We start from the raw sequence: 23,003 nt of genomic DNA on the forward strand, positions 1-23,003 counted from the left end.
TTACCACCACCGTGCACCGCTGCTAGAAATGAATATCAACATGCCCTAATCAGAACAAACAAAGAGATACCAACCATAGCTCTTTCCGATAAAAAACCCAAAAACATCGGTTTGAATTCGAAAAACAAAATTAAAAGGAATTAAGAAGCAATCTCAAACACCCCTAAGTTTTTTTTAACCGGTCCGGTTGAAAAAAAAAACAAGGCAAAAGGGGGCCCGGTTTCACTAAACAAAATTAAGGGGATGTTTGGGATTCCTTATTTTTACCTTCTTTTAACTTATAACTTAAAGAAAAAAAATGTTTGAGTTTTCTTATTATGTGAGAGTAAATGTGGATAAGTTACATATTTGTAACTTATGAGTTATCCTTATAAGTTATAAGAGGTAAAAATAAAGAATCCCTAGCCCCCCTACACGGAATTAGTGTAGGGTTCAAATTCACCGGAAAATAAAGGCCGCCACACACAACACAACTGCCGCCGCCACACACAACACAACTGCCGCCGCCACCGTTGCCGTTGCCATTATCACCACCATCTCTTCTGGTATTCCATTAACATCACTCTCTTTAGTAATTCCTTATGCAGTTTCGGTTTTAGGGTTATGATATGTGTGTACGGCCAACTGAATCATGCTTAATCAATTAAAAATATATTTAATATAACAGTTTTCATTGACTTAATGCTATCAATTTCATGATGATTATGTATAATTAATTATAAGTGACCTGTTGTTGTTTTATATTGCATTGCATTGTGAAGATGGGTGAAGTAGTTATTCTAGGCATGCCAGGACCTTGGGCTGAGGATAATTGTGAAGCTGCCGATCATTATACTACAAAAATCGGTGGACTTCCGGTGAGTTGTTTCAATATTAATAATAATATAACTATAGCATGGGCTGTAAACGAACTGAATGTCCCGTGAACCGGGAAGTTCGTTTATGTTCGTACGTTTAATAAATGAACTAAGAATTTCGTTCGGTAAGCGTAACGAACGAACATAAATAAATGCCGGGTTTGTTCAGTTGTGTTCATGAACGTTTGGTAACGTGTTCGTTTAGGTTTGTTCGTTGACGTCCGTCTGATTATATTCGTTTGGATGTGTATGTTTCTTTATTCGAATTATTTTCGTCTATTTTTATTTATATATTTATTATATTTCTTACTATTACGATTGTGTTATAATTATGTTTATAATTACTATGTTAAGCTTTTTTTTGGATTTTATGCGGTGTACTTCGGATGTTTGGGTGATTTTGTTTTGATTTAATGATTATGATTCTCAAATTGATATATGTTCGTCTGTGTTTGTTTGTGTCTGGCTACGTTTGTTGGCGTCCGTTAGTGTTCATTAGTGTCTGTTTACAAAATTAACAAATGGACGAGCATGAACAAGCTCAGTTCCTTAACGAACAAACATGGACATGAAGTTTCGTTCCGTGAAGTGTTCATGGACCACGCTTTTGTTCGAAAAAAAGCTTAACAGACGAACACGAATAAGGTCTCGTTTGTTCGTTTGGAACATATACAGTCCTATTTGTGTTACTGCATTTGATTGAAAACCGATCATTCTACAGGACTTTCCTTGCCCTGTTAGATCTGATCTTCTTAGGTGTGATTCATGTGGAGAAAACCTCTGTCTCGTGGCTCAGGTTAATGTTACAAAACTGGTCGATTAGAACCGTGTTTTGTTCATCATTATGACACCTATTTCATCTGCCTTATTTTTAGATATACGCCCCTATTTCCAGCAAGATGTTAACAGTCGAAGAGCGTGTAATTTATATACTTGCTTGTTTAGCACCGGCTTGTGAGGCGTTGAGGTAGGTTATTCTTATACATTCTTTTGTTTTTGGTATGTAAATCATGACCGTCACTTGTTCATATACAGATGGCGTGTCTTTCGTGTTCAAAGATCTTCCCCTGATAAAGAATCAGAGCCTTTAAGCCATGACTCTTCTGCATCACCATTAACCACCAAGTTGCAGGATCACCCATGGGCATTTGACCTTGATGATGAAGATGATGACATAAATCTGGATGATTTAGGTCTCGCACTCACTGAAGCTACAGCTTTGGCTTCTGCTTCCAAAAGTAAAAAACAAAACACTTGCCCAGATAATACCGACAAAACCCCACCTATAAGCTTAAGAAGTAGATCGGTTGATGACAAGTCAGCAGGTACAGTCTCTAATCATTATTTTCAGTTTTTTTTGCTGGTTAAATGCAATGCATGTTTATATTGGTTGCAGTGTTGGCGTGCTTTTATATATACACTCAGGACGAGAATTATTCAAAAAGTGTTGCGTCTGTGTCTGCAAGCATTTCTTCGCTTAATATCAAAGAAAACCAAAGTGATGGTAATGAGAATGAACCCGGGGAAGCATGGGAAGGAGAAAGTTATGAGTATGACAGGGCTCTTTATGCTGACCGGACGTATCTTAAGTTCAAGAAACGTTTGGATGTATATCCAGAGCAATGTTTCAGATACTCATATGGCGGGAAGCCACTTTTGGCGAGTGTAGAAGCGGGAGATCCCGGAAAATGCTCACTGTGTGGTGAACCGAGGCACTATGAAATGCAATTCATGCCTTCATTGCTGTATTATCTACAAGAAGCAACTAACAACTGTTCTTTAGAAAATTGGAACTGGATGACTATAATAGTCTATACTTGTTCCAAGGTATGTTCGCTCATACAAGTTTCTTAACAGCTTTTTTTAATGATTTAGATTTTTATGAACGCGCCGAAATGTGTATTTACATGTTATCATGATATAAATCTTCCTCTTATTGGTTATGTTGTTTTGTGGTTCAAGGCATGCGCACCATCCTCGAAGGTGGAAACTGATGGCTGGATTGTAACAGACGAAGCCATTGTGGTACAAACCGAGTAGAAATTACATTTCATGTATCATGGTTCGGATACAGTTTTCATTATAAATGGACTATGGTCTTATTTGATGAATTTATGTTTGGTTATATAGAAATATATTCATTTTTTACTGTTTAGTGATGATCAAAAGTGGTTATGTGTGCTTGTTCAAACTTGAAACGTTTTTGGGTTTGTTTTGATAATTTGGTTGGAGAGTTGAACCACCATAAGATTTTACATACAATCTTTACTGCGTATAATACAAATCGTTATAGCATTACTTTACAACAAGGTTTATCCAAGTTGAAGATCAGAGCACACTAGAAAACTCAAAATCTATTGTTGGAAAAATGGAAAATTGCTACTTTGGTGGTGAGGGCATGAATTCTATAAACCTACTAAATTAAATTCATATCATTCAGCATTTGCTCGATGGCTTCATCAACATGTTCATCTCCTTTTAACCGCAATCAATAATTTATATAAAACTACTAGTTTTTATCCTCGTATTACAAGAGTTGTTTTCCATTTTTCGTTTCTAATATTTATATTTTTTTGAATTTTAATTTTGTTTATTGTAAGGTAGTTAATAATATAATTAGGATTTGATGATGAACGAGTTCATAAATAAATAAATAAATAAATAAGATGTTTTAACCCGGTTTAAAAGCTATATGAGTTTGGTGAGATTCATGACCCGTTTATTTTTTACTAAAAAATTGTTTTTTAATTATAAATAATATCCATTAAAAAAATTCGATATTAGTTTTTAGTATATCCCTATCTTATAAGATTTTCATATTAGATATTTTGTGTGATTAATTTTTAATTTAATAAGATGCTTTAACCTGTTTAAGGGCTATCTTGGTTTGATGAGACACATATCCGTGAATTCGGGTCAAATTTATGAGAAGTCTCTATTTACAAATAAAACAATCTGATGGTTTGAAAGAATGTAAAAACAATCAGAGAGCTTTTAAAGATTTCATTTATATATATTTAAAATATTGGCATCACTTATATAAGTAAAAACAAAAAAAAACATGAAAATGTAAAAAGGAGGGGTTGTGCAAGTAGTAAAGTACCTTGATAGATGTGTACATTGCAATGGTTTCCTCCATGGTTTCACAGCAAAGATTTTATGAGAACACAAAGCTGCAAGACAATTACCGAAGAATATTCATATGCCATTTCAGAATCAAAAGGTTAAAAGGAATCCTTCTACGGGGACAAAAATGAGAATGATAAAAATGATTTGTGATAATAAAAACCCCTAAAAAGGAAAATTTAATTAAAAAAAAGACCATAACTCAAAATAAAAAAAATAATAATAAAAACACAAAAATGTTTCCACCGTCTTCCCCAATCTAACAAAAAAACATAAAAAAAACAACGTTGAGGAAAAAGATCGTGTTTTTGTATTTATCATTGTTATTTTTGTTTTGTTTATTTTCGTAATTAATTATGTATTTTTTTCTTGTCATTGTGTCTTTTTTCTTGATATTGTGTTATATTACTCAATATTGTGTTATATTTTTTCAGCATATTGTTATATTTTGTTCAGCATATTGTTATATTTCGCGATCTATTGTGCCTTTTTTCGGCATTGTGTCTTATTGTCTTTTTTTTTAAACGGGAATAACGGGTAAACATTATTAGTTTATAAGTTTTTTTTTCATTATTATTTATATTTTAAGTTATACTTTTTTATTATCTTTTTAGAGTTTATCTTTTCACTAAGTATTCTCACACTTTTCATTTTTGTCTTCCTTTGTAAACTTTTTCCTAAAAGGAAAATCATAACTAGCGTCTACAATGTTAGTTAAGTAAATATTTTATATCGAAAATATCATAACTAAAATGAAGAAGTTGAGGATACTCCCAAACTCGTCTGACAATATCTTGATTCTTGTATCGATTGAAACGATTAAACATGTTACAGCGACTTCTCAAACACTGAATATATTGCAGCTAACCTCGTTAGTTATGACTTATGAAACGGCGGGGGGGGGGGGGGGGGGAGGGAGTGTGGGGGGGGGGAACCTCTTGTTTTAAGAACAGAAGAGGGAGAGTTATGACTTATGAATGGGGCATTATTGTCACACCCCGACAAAAGGCGGCGGAACATGTCGAGGTGCAACGGATTGCTCAAGAACGCGATGACACTATTAAAGTGACAAGATTTACTGAACTTGTTTATTTCATTCAATAATCACAAATACAACTTGTTCACAATAAAATACAAACAATTATGTCAACACAACATTCGTTAAAGTATCCTAAAGGTATGGTCTGAGTGATGAGTCTTTGATCTTCACAAGCAATCAAATAGTAAACCTGTAGCATGCATAAAAATAAATTTGATCAACACGAATGTTGGTGAGCAATACACTAGTTTTGACGTATGTATATAACGAGACAAAAATCACAATTCATATGTGTAAATAGAATAATGCAACAACCATTGTAAATGTAAAGCAAATAACTGTGACTTCTTTCTATTTGGTAACAACTAAAATACTCGGAGAATGATGATCCTTTCTAATTGGTAACAACCAACATACTCGGATAATGATGCCCTATGCTACTTGCACAAGGCTAAGTAGCTAGGGGTGCGTATGATCATACTTATTGCGTTCCAACAACATAAAAATAAACACTCGTGCATATAATCAAATTGAGGCATAAACAAAGACCGAGAAAGTATTCGTACAAACACATAATGTTGAATTGTGGATTTGATAATGAGATCATAAAACAAGTAAGTTTGAATATGGTATGCATGCCACCCCCAAAAGTATAAAAGCGTAAAAAATGGGAGTGTGATTACTCATGTGAAATAAATAACTTGAAGGGTTGTTTGTGATACACCGTGATAATAAGTTCAACGAGTGAGGTCTAGGTTAAAAGGGTTTCGGTTTAGAAGATGGTCTTGGAAGACTTTAAAGTAAAATAAAATGACAAGTCAAATAATTAATTAAAGTTTGAGGGTTAAAATGTAAATACATAAGAAATTAAAGTAATGGTTTTTGAAAAGTAAGTTTTCTTGAAATCGGGTCTCGGTATTCTATTCATTAGTTTTACTTAACATTTGTTAAGTAAATATATAGGGTATAGTTGCGATAATGCAAGACCCTTTGTTAAATAGATACTAAATGAGATTTTTACGAGTGTTCGGTTTAGTCGGTTCGGGTCTTGATAAATTGTCAAACCCGAACCCGACATTTCCAAAGTGATACATGTCATGAGATAACTCAATAAAATTTAAAATAAACTTAACCAAGTGTGTAGTAATATTAGGAAGAACCTCTACGTCCTTAAGCAAGTGTTTGGCTTTGTCGGTCCAAACTTGTTATAAGATCAAGTTGGATCCGACATACCAAGTATTTTGAGAAAACAATAAAAATTAGTTTTCACAATATAGTTTTAAAGGAAAATGAGATTCAGTGGCCCAAAACACATTTAGTGTGTCTTAAGCGGATGGACCTGGTTTAGTTCGGTCTTGGTTCGGTCCTTGACTCGGTATAAGACCGAGGATGGTTGCCACATACCCAAATACCATTGAACTATTTAAAATGATTTGGAAACTAAAATGGTTAGGACCTAAATAAAAATAATAATAATAATAATAATAATAATAATAATAATAATAATAATAAGCTTAAACATAATTTAAAGTGTTAACAAGGACATAATAAAGTGTTTAAACAAGAGTTCGGTTTTGTTTCGGTCCTTGACTCGGAACAAAACCGAGGATGGTTGACACATACCCAATACCATAGAACTTATTAAATAAACTTGGAAATGATAATGTTCAAGTTTTGAAAACAATAAGTCAACAATAAAACATTTAAACGAAAGTTCGGTTTTGGTTCGGTTATCAACTCGGATGAAACCGAGGCTAGCGACTACATACCCAATACCATGGAACTTACAAAAATGAGTTTACAAATTAAAATAAACAGAAAATAAACAAGATTACTAAGCTTAAACGAATTATATATAAACAAGGACTATAATAGTCCTCCATGTATCCTTGCCTTATAGTATCTCACCGCAACCGACCAATGACCAGAAGAAGTGAAAACCGAAGGAAACAAGGGGTAAATATTATATATATGTTGTAATAACAATCTTTAATCATATGGAGTTAGTTAGAATCAAAGAATGGTTCTTGTTTGACTCTTAGAAGTCAAACAAGAAAGAACTTGAAGGTTGAAGCTTAGAACTTTGTTTGAGAGAGTTTGATGTGAAAGAGTAGGTTGGAATAAGTGGTGTGGCTTTGTTTTATGAAGGATAAGGTGTTAGGGTTATCCATAAGGTTGCTTTAGATATTTCCAAGCTTTCTCATTGGTTAACAAGGGTAAAACATGTGATAAATAACAACAAAAACGAACTAGATGCTGCAGATTTGGCTAGGCGCCGCGTGACCACTCTGCTCCTTAGTGGCCGCGCGGCGCGGCGCTCCCTAGGGTGGGGTTGGTCTCCAGCTTTGGTTGTTTGACAGATTTGGTCCCCGCAGTTTGTTTCGAGGTGTTTTGAGCATTATAGGAGCATTTTAAAGGCCGTAAAAGGTGTGATCGCGATCCAACAACCGTGAAATGATTATGAAACATAAAATCTATCATTTTAATAATATCGAAAGGTTCGGGATACAAATCGTGTCGGCTTACAATACGAAGACAAAAATGAATCGAATCGGGAAAATGACGAATGTCATAATTATGGTCATTTCATGTTACTTAATAAAAAAAAATATTTCACTTTAATAGTTTGAAGAATAAACCATCTAAATAGCCTATATGGTTTGCTTACTTTTGTCATATATGATAATTTTTTTTTGCCATTTATGTCAAACATAATTTCATTTTCTCACAATATAAATCCAAATCACTAACCCAGTTAGTTGTACATGTTAAGTGAGGGGTATTATTGTCTTTTACATGTTTAATTTTCTCTATTATATTTATTGTATTATATTTTTATTTAAATATTACACATTTTTCAGTTTGAATATATATATATATCAATCAATCAATCATACCCAGTAAAATCCCACCGACAGCAAAGCTATAAGTAGGGTCTGGGGAGGGTGGGATGTAGGCACACTGTACCTCTATCCAAAGGAATAAAGAGGTGGCTTCCAGAGAGACCCTCGGCTCTAGGTACATGTGTATGAAGCAAAATAAAGGAAATCAAAGTTTAACAGCTATATAAAAACTACTACTAATTATAATAATATTAATCATAAGATCACAGTTTAACAGCTATATAAAAGCTAATAATAATTATAATAATAATAATAATATATGTAAGGGAAATACCATTATGGTATGTGACCTAAATAAGTTAAGTCTAAGCCCTAAGGTATTCAATTCTCTCTAAAAATCCTTAACTTTAATTCTACTTCTCCACGAATTCTTATCCTCAACCATGTCCTCGGAGAGGTTTAGGTCTATCAAATCATGCCTAATCCTCTCATCCCAAGTCAATTTCGGTCGTCCTCTACCCCTCCTCCCCTCTATAGTAATGTTGTCTATGGATCTAACAGGATTCGTCGTCAGTCTTCTCTTTACATGTCCAAACCATCTCAATCTCCACTCTCTTATCTTGTCTGCTATGTTCGCCACCCCTAATCTCACGCGAAACACAACGTTTCTTATTCGGTCTAGCCTTGTGTGCCCACACATCCAACGTAGCATTCTCATTTCTGCTACCTCCATCTTCCGCACTTGTGCCTTCTTGATGGCCCAACAATCTGTTCCATATAGCATTGCAGGTCTAACTGCCACCCTATAGAATTTTCCCTTTAGTTTAGTCGGGAAACTCTTGTCGCACAATATACCTGTGGCTGCTTTCCATCTACACCATCCTACCTGAACTCGGTGGGTCACATCACTGTCTAATTCCCCATCGCTCTGTACAAAAGATCCTAAATACTTGAACTTCGTTACCTGCGGGACCACCTGCCCTTCAATTGTGATCTGTGCATCTTCATTGTCGTTTATCCCACCAAAATCACAGTGGAGGTACTCCGTCTTAGATCGGCTAATCTTTAAACCTTTTGTCTCTAAGGTTGTTCGCCACTCCTCAAGCCTCATGTTTAGATCTTGTTTTTTCTCAGCAAGTAACACAATATCGTCTGTGAACATCATGCACCACGGGAGAGTCCCCTGAATCGACTTTGACAGCTCATCCAAGACTACTGCAAAGAGAAACGGGCTCAACGCTGACCCCTGGTGAAGACCTACCTCTACAGGAAAGAAAACAGGATCCCCCACTGGCGCACGGACACTTGTTTCACTCCTGGTATACATATCCATAATTATCTCTATGTATTTCCTGGGCACTCTTCTACCCTCCAAGCACTCCCAGAGCACCTGTCGTGGCACACTGTCGTAGGCCTTTTCTAGGTCAATAAACACCACATGTAGATCACGCTTCTTCTCCCTATACTTTTCCATTAATCTTCTTATAAGGTGTATTGCCTCTGTGGTGGAACGCCCCGGCATGAAGCCAAATTGGTTGACCGTAACCTCAGTTTGAATATATATATATATATATATATATATATATATATATATATATATATATATGTGTGTGTGTGTGTGTGTGTGTGTGTATGGATGCGTTCATTGAGAAACTCCAAAAAAGAGGGAAACTATATAACACACTACATAACCCTTGATCAATTCCCCACATCCTTATGATCCACCCTCAATTACCTACATCACATCATTTTTTTAAGAAAAAAAACCCTAAAAAATCAAAAAAATAATAATTGTAAAACTTATAAAAAATTAAAAAATTTAAAAATGTAAAAAAAACAAAATGTTTATCTAGCATCCCTAGTCCAAAAAAAACTTCGAAAAAATCAAAAATTTAATTTAAAAAAATATTAATGTAACAAAAACAATAAAAAAAAGTAAAAAAACCAAAATGTTTTTTTTTTTCGTTTTTTTTATATTTTTTAATTAATTTTTTGAATCGCGAATGCTAGATAAACATTTTAGTTTTTTTTTATTTTTTTTCATTTTTAGGGGGTTTTTTTTCTCTTTAAAAAATAATGTGATTTATGTGATTGAGGATGCACCATAAAGATATGGGGAATTGATCAAGGGTTGGGAAGGAAATTTCTCATTTTTTTTGAGTTCCTTACTGAACCTAACTATATATATATATATAGGGTAGGGTTAATGTAAAAAACAATAGTTTCATGAGAAACATAAGAATAGATGTAAACCCTTGGATCTATGATCTAGTGGTTGAGATTGGTAGTTTTTAAAAGTTGTATAGTTTCCTATTTACATGTTATAGTGTCCTATTTAGGTGGTGTAAAGGCTTCTCACAAAACAATTTTTTTTTATTTGAATTCCTTTATATATATATATATATATATATATATATATATATATATATATTTAGGTTTAAAAGGAGACTCCAAAAAAGTGGAGAACTAAGGAAGACCCTTCCCAACTCTTGATTAGTTCTTCACATTCTTATGGTGCAATTTCAATCACTTACATCACATTATTTTTGTAGGAGAACAAAAAACCCTAAAAAAAATTAAAATAAAAATTTAAAATATTATAGAAATAATAAAACAAAAAGTTTAAAAAAAGGAAAAAACCAAAATGTTTATCTAGCATCCCCTGTAAAAAAAAACACAAACTTAGTCTAGCTTTTAGCGGGTGTAGGTTTTTTTAGCTTGTCGGGGGAGGGGGGTGTTAAACACATTTCATTAATATTTTACACATAAAACAACAAATCGCATTAACATTTTACATGTAAAACAACAATTCATAAAGATTTTATATGAATTCTTTTATGTAACATTTTACATGTAACACTTTTAATTAACATTTTACACGTAAAACAACAAATCTTACTAACGTTTTACATGTAAAACAACGAATCTTTAAGATTTTACATGTAAAAATTAATATTTTACATGTAAAATAACACTTTTTATTAACATTTTACACGTAAAACAATAAATCTTATTAACATTTTACATTTAAAAAAACATATATTTAAGATTTTACATGTAAAATTTAATATTTTACATAAATAATAAAACTTTTCAATAACATTTTACACGTAATCCCAGCCTTCCGACAGATGATGATAATCCTAGCCTTCCGACAGATGATGAAGAAGAGGGGGAAGAGAATGAGTTGAACCAAGGTTTTGAAGTTGAGGATGAGGTTACCCGACGAGTTAGAAGGGATCAGGTAGTTGAGCCAGAGAACAAGGGTTTTGAAATGGAAAATTAGGGAAATTGGAATGAGGAGGTGGAAGAACTAGTAAATCGGAGACGGGGTGATGCGGTCAACAGGAACAGGGAAATGAATGATATGGGTCGAGACAGAGTTAATCGGGCAGAAAGGCCCGAAAGAGTTCGAAATATTCAGTGAACATGGGTGGTTTGGCAAATCCCATGGGGCGAAGGAGAAATTTTGTAGCCCCGGTTCAAGGTGTTAGTAGTCGGTTCAGACCAGCTATTTCAGACGGTGCATCCCCGTTGGTTCCACAGGTACGAGTGCCGGGACAGCAGAATTTTAAGTCCCGGCCATCATAAATCAACATCGTACCGCATTTTCACGGGATGGCTTCTGAAGACCCGTATTCTCACTTGACCGATTTTTCGGCTATTTGTGAGTCGATTGGTGACGGTACTGATGATCAGAATGAGGTTTGGTTGCGGTTGTTCCAGTTTTCGTTAAAAGACAAAACAAAGCACTGATTTAACTCGCTTCCGATGCAGAGTATTGGGAACTGGGCCGAGATGCAGCAGCTATTCTTAAACGAGTACTATTCGCAGTCAAAGACGAGCGAGGCCCGAAAGGAGATTCGCCACTTTTCACAGTTATCGGGCGAGCTATTTCATGAAGCGTTCACCAGGTATAAGGAGATGATCAGAATTTGCCTACATCTCCAGATTGAATTTTGGGAATTGGTGAAATGCTTTGTAGATGGGTTGACATACGAGGACCGAAAGCATCTAAAGGCCTCGTATAATGGTCAGTTGCTGAATCAACCTGAGGAAGATGATTGGGATTTCTTGGAGTTTATGTGTAAGGATTCCAAAGCAGAGGCAACAGCTGAAAGACGAAGACATGGTACTTCTTCCAGGTCAGTTAAGTCAGTCACGAGTGAGTCCGATAGAATTGCTGTTTTAGAACATGAACTGGCTGGGTATAGAGGTAAGACGAAAGAAGTCGGGAAAGTTAGAGTGAAATTCTCGGTTTGTGAAGATTGTGGTGAACTTGGGCATAAGGCAGAAAATTGCCCCGAGTTTTATGATGACGAGGAGTTTGAGCCCGAGGAAGTTAATTATGCTTACGTGGATTCCAAGGGTCAAGGGCTGAATTAAAATACCTATCACCCGGGCTTGAGGAATCACCCGAATTTTCGTTACGGGAACGCGTCTACACAGTTGAACCCGAATTTTAAGGGATCGAGCCATAACAGATCGCAGGCTAATTACCGCCATGGCTGTTATCAGCAGCAGCAAGGCTCGTATAATAAGAATCGGGGGTATAACAGAGATGGTAACCGGGGTGGAAACTCTTCGGGTAATCAGGATCAGCAGAGGGGGTCCTCGGGAAATACAGATGATTCAGTGCACGCGAAGTTGGATGCGTTGATGAAGTTATGACAGATCAGAAGGCTGAAACGAAAAAACAATTCGAGTTACGATATAAATCATCAGAGGCAATGTTGAAGCATATTGGTCAGCTCGCTGAAGATATGCCAAAGTTTCAGAAGAATGCGGGCCAACTCTTGAGTGACACCACAGTCAACCCGAACCACTACTTCTCGAGTTCGAAAAATTACGTCAACCAGGTAAGTATTTTAAGAAGTGGTAAAAAATATGATAACAAGGTTGGGGTTCCACCACCATTGGTTGATGGGGTGGTGGAAGAGATTGATGAAAATCTTATCAGTGATGACGAGCTGGAACCGGTTAAATTAACTGAATCTAATAACAGTGAAACTAATATTAACAAACTGGTTCCGAAAGATGACACTAACAACTCTAAGGACAAGGAGAAGGTGAAAACCGTCCCCTATCCCGATGCTTTGTTGGCGCCATCTAAGGCGAATATGGCATCAAAAAGGGGCCCACAACAAGAGGAAATGTGGGAAATATTTAAACAGGTTAAAATTAATTTACCCCTCTTAGATGCCATAAAACAAATTCCCGCTTATGCTAAGTATTTGAAAGAGTTGTGCACACAGAAAAGGAGTCATAAGATTCCTAAACAGATTGATTTTACTGATAATGTGAGTGCAATTCTTTCGGGTGCTCTTCCACCCAAGCTACAAGATCCGGGAACGCCCATTTTACCCATTCAAGTGGGTGATTTTAAAATTGTAAGGCCCCGTTACCGGTAGCCCTACTTTCGTGTTGGATTTACTCATAAACACAGTTCTAAATATCAGAGTTAATTAAAACTTTACGCGGATTATAAAACTTTCATAAAACATTACATAATTCATAACTTGTCTCAAAACATCATTTGTCTTTCAACATTAAAGCATTAAAATTAAAACATCATAAGTCTTCAGATGCCAGACTCTTATTCTTCTGTCATGTGTCCCCACTCAAGCCAGCTGTCTCATCCTACTCACCTGCGTGCATACTAAAAGTCAGCTACGCTGAGTGAGTTCTAGTTAATCATACATTATACAATACACAATAATTTATATTCTTTCATTCATACTTTCATACTTTCTTACTTTCACATCTTACGTTATAAAGAGCATTACGCCCTATATTCCTCGAGTATTATTAGGGCTCGGTACCCTCCTTCCTCGAGTATTATTAGGGCTCGGTACCCTCCTTCATCGAGTATTATTAGGGCTCGGTACCCTCTTTCCTCGAGTATTATTAGGGCTCGGTACCCTCTTTCCTCGAATAAGTAGGGTTCGGTTCCCTAGTTCTCGAATATTAGTAGGGTTCGATTCCCTCTTCGTTACCATACAACCATACATCATACCTCGAGTATTATTAGGGCTCGGTACCCTTTTCGTAACCATACAACCATACAACCATCATTTCCTTCTTTTATTAACTTTATCACGTTCATACATATAAGCATACATATCATACTTACCTTATACATAGCGTTACAACCTGACAGTACGTGCAATATCCGAAGATCGTTCACGTACTAACAAGCAATCATTCATACATTTCACATCATTCATATAAGGCATACACTTATCACTTAGGATAAGTGTATTAACAAACATATAGAGTATGCACACAGCCCCGAAAACATAACAAAGAAGTGGGGCTAGAAACTCACCTGAACACGGTTACGTTCACCGTTAATCGTAATCCCTTTCTTCAGTTGTGCACGGCTGATTGTATAACAAGTATACGTATCAATTAACTATCACTACTCATATCATCTTTCTAGTCTTAACTACTACCCACAACGAACGGGGGTTCGGGGGCAGCGCCCCTGGCAGCGGGGTCTAGGGGCGACAGCCCCTAGCAGGGTCCAAGGGGCAGAGCCCCTGGCTGGGGTCGAGCTGCCAGGTCAGCTTGGAAAAGTTTTATTTACATTAACTGTCTTAACACATTTTCCATTAGGTTTTTAATTTATTTTCTAAGCGAACTTAACTTTAGGCGAAGTTAAACCTTAAGCGAACCTAGCTTTAGGCGAAGTTATCAATTAGGCGAACTTGGCTTTAGGCGAAGTTATCAGTTAGGTGAACTTGGCCGTAGGCGAAGTTATCAATTAGGCGAACTTGGCCTTAGGCGAAGTTATCAATTAGGCGAACTTGGCCTTAGGTGAAGTTATCCATTAGGCGAACTTGGCCTTAGGCGAAGTTATCAATTAGGCGAACTTGGCCTTAGGCAAAGTTACCAGTTAGGCGAACTTAGCCATAGGCGAAGTTAAGCTTTGAAGGCGAAGTTAAGCTTTTGCAGGCGAAGTTGTTCAGGTCAGCTACGGGTTTGGTTTTTATCAAGCATTTTGGCGATTTTAATACCCTTGTTATGGTTCGACATCACCCCCCACGTTCCCTAACCGTTTTCGTTCGTATATATATCCCGTATATACTATAAAGCTTGGACCTTTAAAGTAAAAATGTTCAATACTACGTAAACTTTAAAGGTCAAGAACATACCTTTTACACGTTCGGTGTGGTCGCGGTTTGCTTGGTTATCTCGTATATTGAAGATCTAATAATGGTCGGCTTGATTCTTGGTCTCGGATGTCTCTCTCTCTCTCGGCCGAATATGGTGTAGTGTATGTGTGTGTTTTTGAGTGTGTAGAGATTATGATGGAAATGAAATGAGGGTTTGGGGTTTTAGGTTGGTTTAGGGGATATTTATATTCCTTAAAGCCCATGGACCTAAGGCCCATTCTCATTTAACCCATCTTAATTAATCTAAGTCCATGATCCGTTCTTTACTCGACATTAATTAATTAATAACGCGAAGTCACTAAACGTAACTTTCTTTATTTAACATTATAAATTTTAGGATGTTACAAAAATGACTCGGGCGCTTCTAGATCTTGGAGCTAGTATCAGTATTTTCCCGGGAAGTTTATACGATCAGTATGACTTTGGTCTGCTTCGGGCAGCCGCTACCACGGTTGTCTTAGCTGACCAGACACAGAAACTTCCTCGGGGAATACTGACTGACGTTATTGTCAAGGTGGAAGATTTTTATTTTCCAGTTAACGTTTTGGTTATCGATTATGTTTCGGGTGAAAGGACCAAACAACCCACGGTTATCCTCGGTAGACAATTTTTTGCCACCGCAAATGCCAACATTAACTGCATAAATGGTACCGTTGACATGGCATTTGGTAACCGTAAGTTGAGGATTAATGTTTTCACGCATGGAAATAATTCTCCGGTATTGACGAGTGCATCTCGCTATACGACTATGACGTCAGCATGGATGGCACAACGGAGACGTGTTTTCTGTTTGACAGGTTACAGATGGAAACAAACAAGTTGCTGGCAGAGGAGGAGAGACAGATGTATATCGCAGCTGTGCAACGAGTGTGACACTCATCAATTTCAGGTTAACTCCGTTAACCCAAACTCCGTTAATTCAAACTCAAGCTCACACGAACTATGTCATTCCAGTTAACACCTTTCTCATTGCATTTAATTAGAGTTAAAATGACACATGACAATCAGTACACAAATAGTCTTTCGAAGTTTCACCGAATCACACACAAGTCGACTCAAACCGTTGGTGAACAAACAATAAATATTATAAACAAGTACTTGGTATAAATACGTGTTATGTTTATATGTAATTTGGTGCTTGCATGTATAACATCATATTATGGATGAAAAAGATTAGTTTATGCTAGAATTAAACTAAATAGAAGTTGAGGGTGCAAGTTGTAACATGTGAAATAATTAGTTATTATATAAACAACTTAATTACATAAAACATAACCCTTTCTCTCTCTCTCTCTCTCTCCCTCTCCTCTTGCGACGGCAGCCCCTCTCCCTTGTTCCGCCGAAACACACAACACACGCACACATACAATCATCCTTGCAAGCTTGTTGAAGGTTTAAGGTGCTAACTAGGTAATCTAAACACTATATCTAACCTATTCTATCGATTTTTGACATCATTGAACATATTAATCATAAAACCTTGTTGCTAAAGTTGTTGATTTTGGATGAGTTAGGGTTGTATGCATGGTTATTTTTTCATAGGTTAGTAGTTTGATAAATTTTGGTGAAAACTGATGCTGGACAGAACCATAAATGCATGTTAATACGACTGTAAATTGATGTTAATGATATGTTTTGAAGTGATTATTGATTCTATGATGTATTAGACCGAGTCTAGTTTTTAAAGAGTCTGAGTTTATAATATCTAGACGTGTGGAAGTTAGTTTTCATTAACTTACAAATCTGTTGCGCAAGTCTAATTCGGGAAACCTTCTTATAGGCTGTTTTGTAAATAGTATATCTCACAAACGACAAGACCAATTGAGTTGGTTTCACTTCTGGAATTTTGGCTATTTGCCCTTATGGTAGATGTTTTACTGATAATGTATCATAGTAACACTTAAAACTATACTTAATCACACCCATAGTTTATCACCAACGTGTTTGTCGAGTCGCATTTGTATCACCAACGTAACCTCTTATGCATAGTTTTCATGCGTCAAGTCTAGTGACTCACTCATAGTTCAAAACACTTAGAAATATCATTTTTGTATTTAGAGCACTAGTGAGGATTTCCTTTGATGCACGATTTTCTCGGATTTTTGATAACTTCGCAAACAGTGAGTTTCACGGCCCCTTTTACTCTTTAACGCATTTATTAGGTGGAGATAACATACCCAACGCTTTAGATTTTGTTTATACTTTATATATCACTTGTAAGACTAAGTGGCAACAAACCAACTAAGTCCTTCTGAACAATCGAACCGGTTAATATTGGATAATAGCGAGTCAGTGTTGAGTAGTACTACTGGGTTTGACAAAGCCCACCCAACTCTAAACTCGACTGTAGGTCGAGTGGGTGTAATTTTGGCTAACACATTACCATGGTCGTGGTTGACATGGTGGCAAGGCAATCGTATAAACAGTCAGCTTTGGTGTCGAACACTTAGTAATACATGCTTGATAGGTTAGCTACCTATTGGTATATATCGACATAACACTATCTGGTAACGCTAAAACGGAACGCTTAATTTACTTAAACCTGTGAACTCACCAACCCTGTGTTGACACTTTTAGTATGTTTATCTCAGGTAGCCGAGGCAGGAGAGTGGTATAGGACATGCATTCACTGAACTCTTATGCTTTAAACTTCTTATAAATTTTGTCATGATAACTGTTGTTTTAAGTCGTCCTGTGTGACGCAATTATTTACTTTACAGTTTACGCTTCCTCATTTACATAAGACTCGCATGTCTTTACTTGCTTTTAAAAGACTTTAATAATGGTGTTTAATATAACTAATGACTTCGATCCTGTTAGTTCACACCCTCTGACGGTAAAACTTTGTTAGTAGATTTTGAGGGTGTGACAACGAGACCGTCCACCATGGTCAGTCCAGGTGGAACCACTTCCCGAGAAAATCAATACCGGGTTGAAACCATCACTACATGAAGCACCAAAAGTCGACCTGAAGGAGCTCCCAAAGCATTTATAATATGCTTTCCTTGGTAAGAATGATACTTTGCCTGTTATTATAGCTTCTAATTTATCTATTGAACAGGAAAATGCTTTGATGGCGGTGCTGGTTGCGAACAAGGAAGCAATCGGGTGGACAATTGCGGATCTGAAGGGAATCAGTCCCTCAATCATGATGCGCAAGATTTTAACAGACCCGGATGTCAGACCCGCACACGATGCTCAGCGGAGGTTGAACCCAAACATGCGGGAAGTGGTGAAGAAAGAAGTGCTGAAATGGTTAGATGCTGGTATTATTTTTGCTATCTCAGACAGCACGTGGGTAAGCCTGACACAGACAACACCGAAAAAAGAGGGCATTCAGGTCGTCACACGGCCGGTAACCGGGTGGCGTATTGTATTGATTATCGAAAATTGAACGCGACAACATCGAAAGATCACTTTCCGCTTCCGTTTAGCGATCAAACTGTCGAAAAGCTATCTGGTAAAAAATTTATTGCTTTTTAGACGGGTATTCCGAGTATAACCAGATATCTATTCATCTTGACGATCTGGAGAAGACTATGTTTACGTGCCCGTATGGCACATTCGCGTTTAGGCGAATGCCATTCGGGCTATGTAACGCCCCCGCCACCTTTCAAAGGTGCATGATGAGTATTTTTTTCCGATATGGTGGGGGAGTCTTTAGAAATTTTCATGGATGACTTTTCTATTTTCGGCACATCTTTCGAGTCATGTTTAAATCAACTCGAAAGACTTTTGAAAAGATGTGTTGAAACGAACTTGGTTCTTAGTTGGGAGAAGAGCCATTTTATGGTCCAAGAAGGGATTGTTTTGGGGCATGTTGTGTCGAGTCGTGGGATAGAGGTGGACCGAGCTAAGGTTCAAGTTATTTCTACTCTACTTCATCCCACGAATGTCAAGGGCATTAGATCATTTTTGGGGCATGCCGGGTTTTATAGACGGTTTATTAAGGGTTTTAGTGATATTACCAAACCCTTATGTAATTTATTACTTAAGGATGCCCCGTTTGACTTTAATGAAGAATGTGCTAAAGCCTTTGACATTTTGAAGTTGAAATTAGTTGAAGCCTCGATCTTGCAATCACCCGATTGGAATTTACCTTTTGAAATAATTTGTGATGCAAGTGATTATGCAATCAGGGCTGTTTTGGGTCAACGGGTTGAAAAGAAACCCGTTGCTATATACTATGCAAGTAAAGCCCTCTCGGATTCTCAATTGAATTATACCACAACCGAGAAGGAGTTACTATCGGTAGTTTATGCTCTAGATAAATTCCGGTCCTATATTTGGGGTAGTAAAGTCATTATATATTCAGACCATTCTGCTGTCAGGTACCTCATGAATAAGAAGGACGCGTAACCGCGATTGATCAGGTGGGTTTTGCTGCTTCAGGAGTTTGATCTAGAGATTCAGGACAAGAAAGGTAGTGAAAATGTTGTTACAGATCACTTGTCCCGAATTATGGTGGAAGATGGAGACAAGGACAGGCCCATTAACGACTCATTTCCAGATGAACAAATCATATCAGTCTCCTAAAACCCCTGGTTTGAACATATTGTAAATTCTAAAGTTTCAGGTGACATACCGGAGCATTGGCCAAGGAGGAAGAAGAAGCACTTGATGTCACAAGCTAAACAGTATATTTGGGATGACCCAGATTTTTTCAAAATTGGTGCTGATCAGATGATTAGACGACACATACCCGAGGAGGATGTCAAATCGGTGTTGGAACACACGCATTCGTCCACGTGCGGGGGTCACTTTAGTGGCCATAAAACATCTAGAAAAGTTTGACGAGTGGCTTTTATTGGCCATCATTTTTAAGGATGCTCAAAAGTTCGCAACACACTGTTTAAAGTGTCAACAACTCGGGAGCATTTCTAAGAGGGATGAGATGCTCTTGAAGCCAATCCTCATTGTTGATATTTTTTATGTCCGGGGGGTCGATTTCATGGGCCCATTCCCGAACTCTTACGGTAATTTATACATCCTAGTGACCATCGACTACGTGTCTAAATGGGTTTAGGCGATAGCCACTAGGACGAATGATCATCTTGTCATTTGTAACTTTGTTCAATCTAATATTTTCTCGAGATTTGGAATCCCCCGAACCATCATTAGTGATGGGGGATCCCACTTCAAAAAATTTAAAATTCGGTAAGTTGCTTAAACGATACGAGGTTGATCATAGGATTGAAACTCCTTACCATCCACAAACGAGTGGACAAGTTGACGTGTCTAATCGGTAAATTAAACAGATTTTACATAAAACTGTTCGGACGGACTGTAAGGATTGGTCAACTAAGTTGACCGATGCTTTATGGGCCTACCGGACGGCTTATAAAACGTCGATTGGTACTATTCCTTATAGAATTGTGTATAGCAAGGATTGTCATTTACCGGTTAAAATTGCACAATGAGCTTATTGGGCCACTAAACAAGTTAATACCAGTTATGATGATGCAGGTAAAGCTAGGAACTTGGCCTTGTGCGAGATTGAGGAGTTAAGGGACGAGGCATACGAGTGCACATCGGCTTATAAGGCGAAGATGAAGAAGGTACATGATGCTAAAATCCGGTTGAAGAATTTTGAAGTTGGTCAAAGAGTTTGGCTTTACAACACGAGGATGAAGCTTTTTCCGGGTAAACTCAAAAGCAAGTGGATGGGTCCGTATTTGATTGTTCGAGTTGGGAATCACGAGCAATACGAGATTGAAGATTTTAATGACCACGTGAGGCAAGTGGTGAATGGCTATAGGTTGAAGCCATACTTGGAGATGGAAGATATTAATAACATGGGTAAGGAATCAGTGAGTTTCATTGTAACCTCACACGTTAATGAAGACATATTATGGTCAATTACATGTGTTTCCAGGTTCGTGTATATTTTGTTGTATTTGTAACTTTGTGGGTGTACTTCACTATAGACCCTCACGAGACCTTACTCGTCCACCCGAGCTACCGGGGGGCTTAAAGTGCTTGTTGCATACGCTAAATGCAATCGTGATTCCTACGAAAGTGAGTTAGGTCTTTTAACATTTTTTAACTCATTTAACAAAATTTATTATGAAACTAACTAATTCGGCTCGATAATCGTCTTATAAAGTTAATTAAAAAAATGTTTTTGCAAAATTATTAAAATACCTATGTCTTACACTTGTGAGAAGCTTGCTTCTACACGTTTCTAGATTTTGCATATTCGGTTCTGGTATTTAGAGAATACGAGTGTTCATGAGCCACGTGTCACACCGCATAGTCACATACACACACACAAACATATATATATATATATGTTGGTGCATGAATGTCAGTAGTTCATAGTCTAGTGTCTGTAATCGAGTCTGTATTGTTATTTATGTTTTTGTTTATAAGCGAAGTTGTCAACAAGTTCGTCTAGGCGAACTTGTTGAACAAGCGAAGTTATGGACAACTTCGCCTGAACATGTCAGGCGAAGTTGTCGTGTATATAAACTCAAGCCTACGGCTTGGTTTAGGTGAATCAATCGTGTAATCGTTTTAATCGTTCATTTGGTTATCGAGTTTGTTCGGTAACGTGTGTTTTGTAACATTGATATTTACATCACGTGAGTTCGGTTATAATATATAATGTGTTTCGTGTATTCGTGTGTTTGTGTTCTATACTCGTAACGATCTACGCAGGGATTCCGCACCTGAGTAGACCGCGATATCTCTTGCGATCCGTCCAGGGAACCTACAATTGGTATCAGAGCATTTGCTCGATTGTGAGGTTTGGGATATTCACGCGGGTATAGATTTCGTCCCGTTTCGACTATTCGCGGGACGTGTTTTCGTGTTTCTAAGTCAATCTTACCTACTACCGCAGTATTCAAGCCTTTGCACCATCAAAAACCTTGTTAAATCCAGATTCCAGATCTTCAAAAACGTCTGTGTTCATCAGGCGAAGTTGCCGTCACTGTTCGTAGGGTTTCGGCGAAGATATAAGGTTAAGCGAAGTTATCCACAACTTCGCCTACCTTCTCAAGTTCGCCTTTATCAGCGAAGTTATCTACAACTTCGCCTCTTCCCTAAGTTCGCTTACCTTAAGCGAAGTTAAGATTTAGCGAAGTTAATCAGCAGAGTTATCAGCGAAGTTCTTCAGCGAAGTTCTCTACAACTTCGCCTTCTTCAAGCGAAGTTATCCGTAACTTCGCCTTCGGTACTTTTTTTCAGGTTGCTTACTTTTCGGGGGAGATGTCGTCGATCAATATCTCTGAGTTAGTGAAGATGGAAGTTGAAGCAGGGTCAGCTACTAAGGCCCCAAGATTGCTAAAGGGAACCGATTTCGTTGCATGGAAGGATCGGTTCATACAGTACGTCAAATACCAGGATGCGAAGATGTGGGTATGCATCCAGGATGGTTATATTCCACCAATTATGGAGTATGAAGGTCGTGACCAAATCAAGAAGTATAGTAAAATGGAAGAAGAAGAGAAGAAGATGTATGAGGCTGAGAGCAAGGCTCATGCTGCTATTACCATGGCTCTTCCACAGGAGATCCTTCATACTTTTAGGAAGTACACTTCAGCAAGGGAGCTTTGGGAAGCCCTTGAGAGCATATTTGAAGGAAATGTAGGAATCCGGGCTTCAAAAATAAAACTGCTCAAGACCCAGTTCTCAGTCTTCAAGTATTTGAAGAATGAATCATTAGATGATATCATCACTCGATATTATCATCTGATGACTGAACTGAGCAACTATTCCATTTCTTACAGAGAAGAAGAGATAGTTGAGAAGCTTCTGGATGCTCTCCCACCAAAATGGGAGATGTACACTGTGCTGATGAGGGAAGACAAGGACTTTCCTACTTATGATCTAGAAACGGCAGTCAACAAGCTCAGAACCTTTGAGCTTAACATGGTCAGAAAAGAAACATCTATGGATCAGGTTCAAGATCCAGGTATGTATGGAGCTAAAGTCAACACTAGCTCAGGATCAAAGA

General features: G+C 37.3%; 1 protein-coding gene across 1 annotated transcript; it reads left to right on the forward strand.

Moving 5' to 3' along the window:
- Window positions 1–506: 506 nt before the first annotated feature.
- Window positions 507–3,016, forward strand: LOC143543841 (uncharacterized). The gene is made up of 7 exons (XM_077036070.1): window positions 507–545; window positions 762–857; window positions 1,579–1,653; window positions 1,733–1,824; window positions 1,893–2,182; window positions 2,254–2,684; window positions 2,820–3,016. Exons 2-7 carry the CDS (start codon window positions 762–764, stop codon window positions 2,895–2,897), a joined length of 1,062 nt encoding a protein of 353 aa, XP_076892185.1. The 5' UTR covers window positions 507–545; the 3' UTR covers window positions 2,898–3,016.
- Window positions 3,017–23,003: the final 19,987 nt, after the last annotated feature.

Source organism: Bidens hawaiensis, unplaced genomic scaffold (assembly GCF_021521415.1).
Source record: "Bidens hawaiensis isolate Kalapana, Puna unplaced genomic scaffold, B.hawaiensis_p1.1 tig00013327_1, whole genome shotgun sequence".
Classification (NCBI taxonomy): Eukaryota; Viridiplantae; Streptophyta; class Magnoliopsida; order Asterales; family Asteraceae; genus Bidens; species Bidens hawaiensis.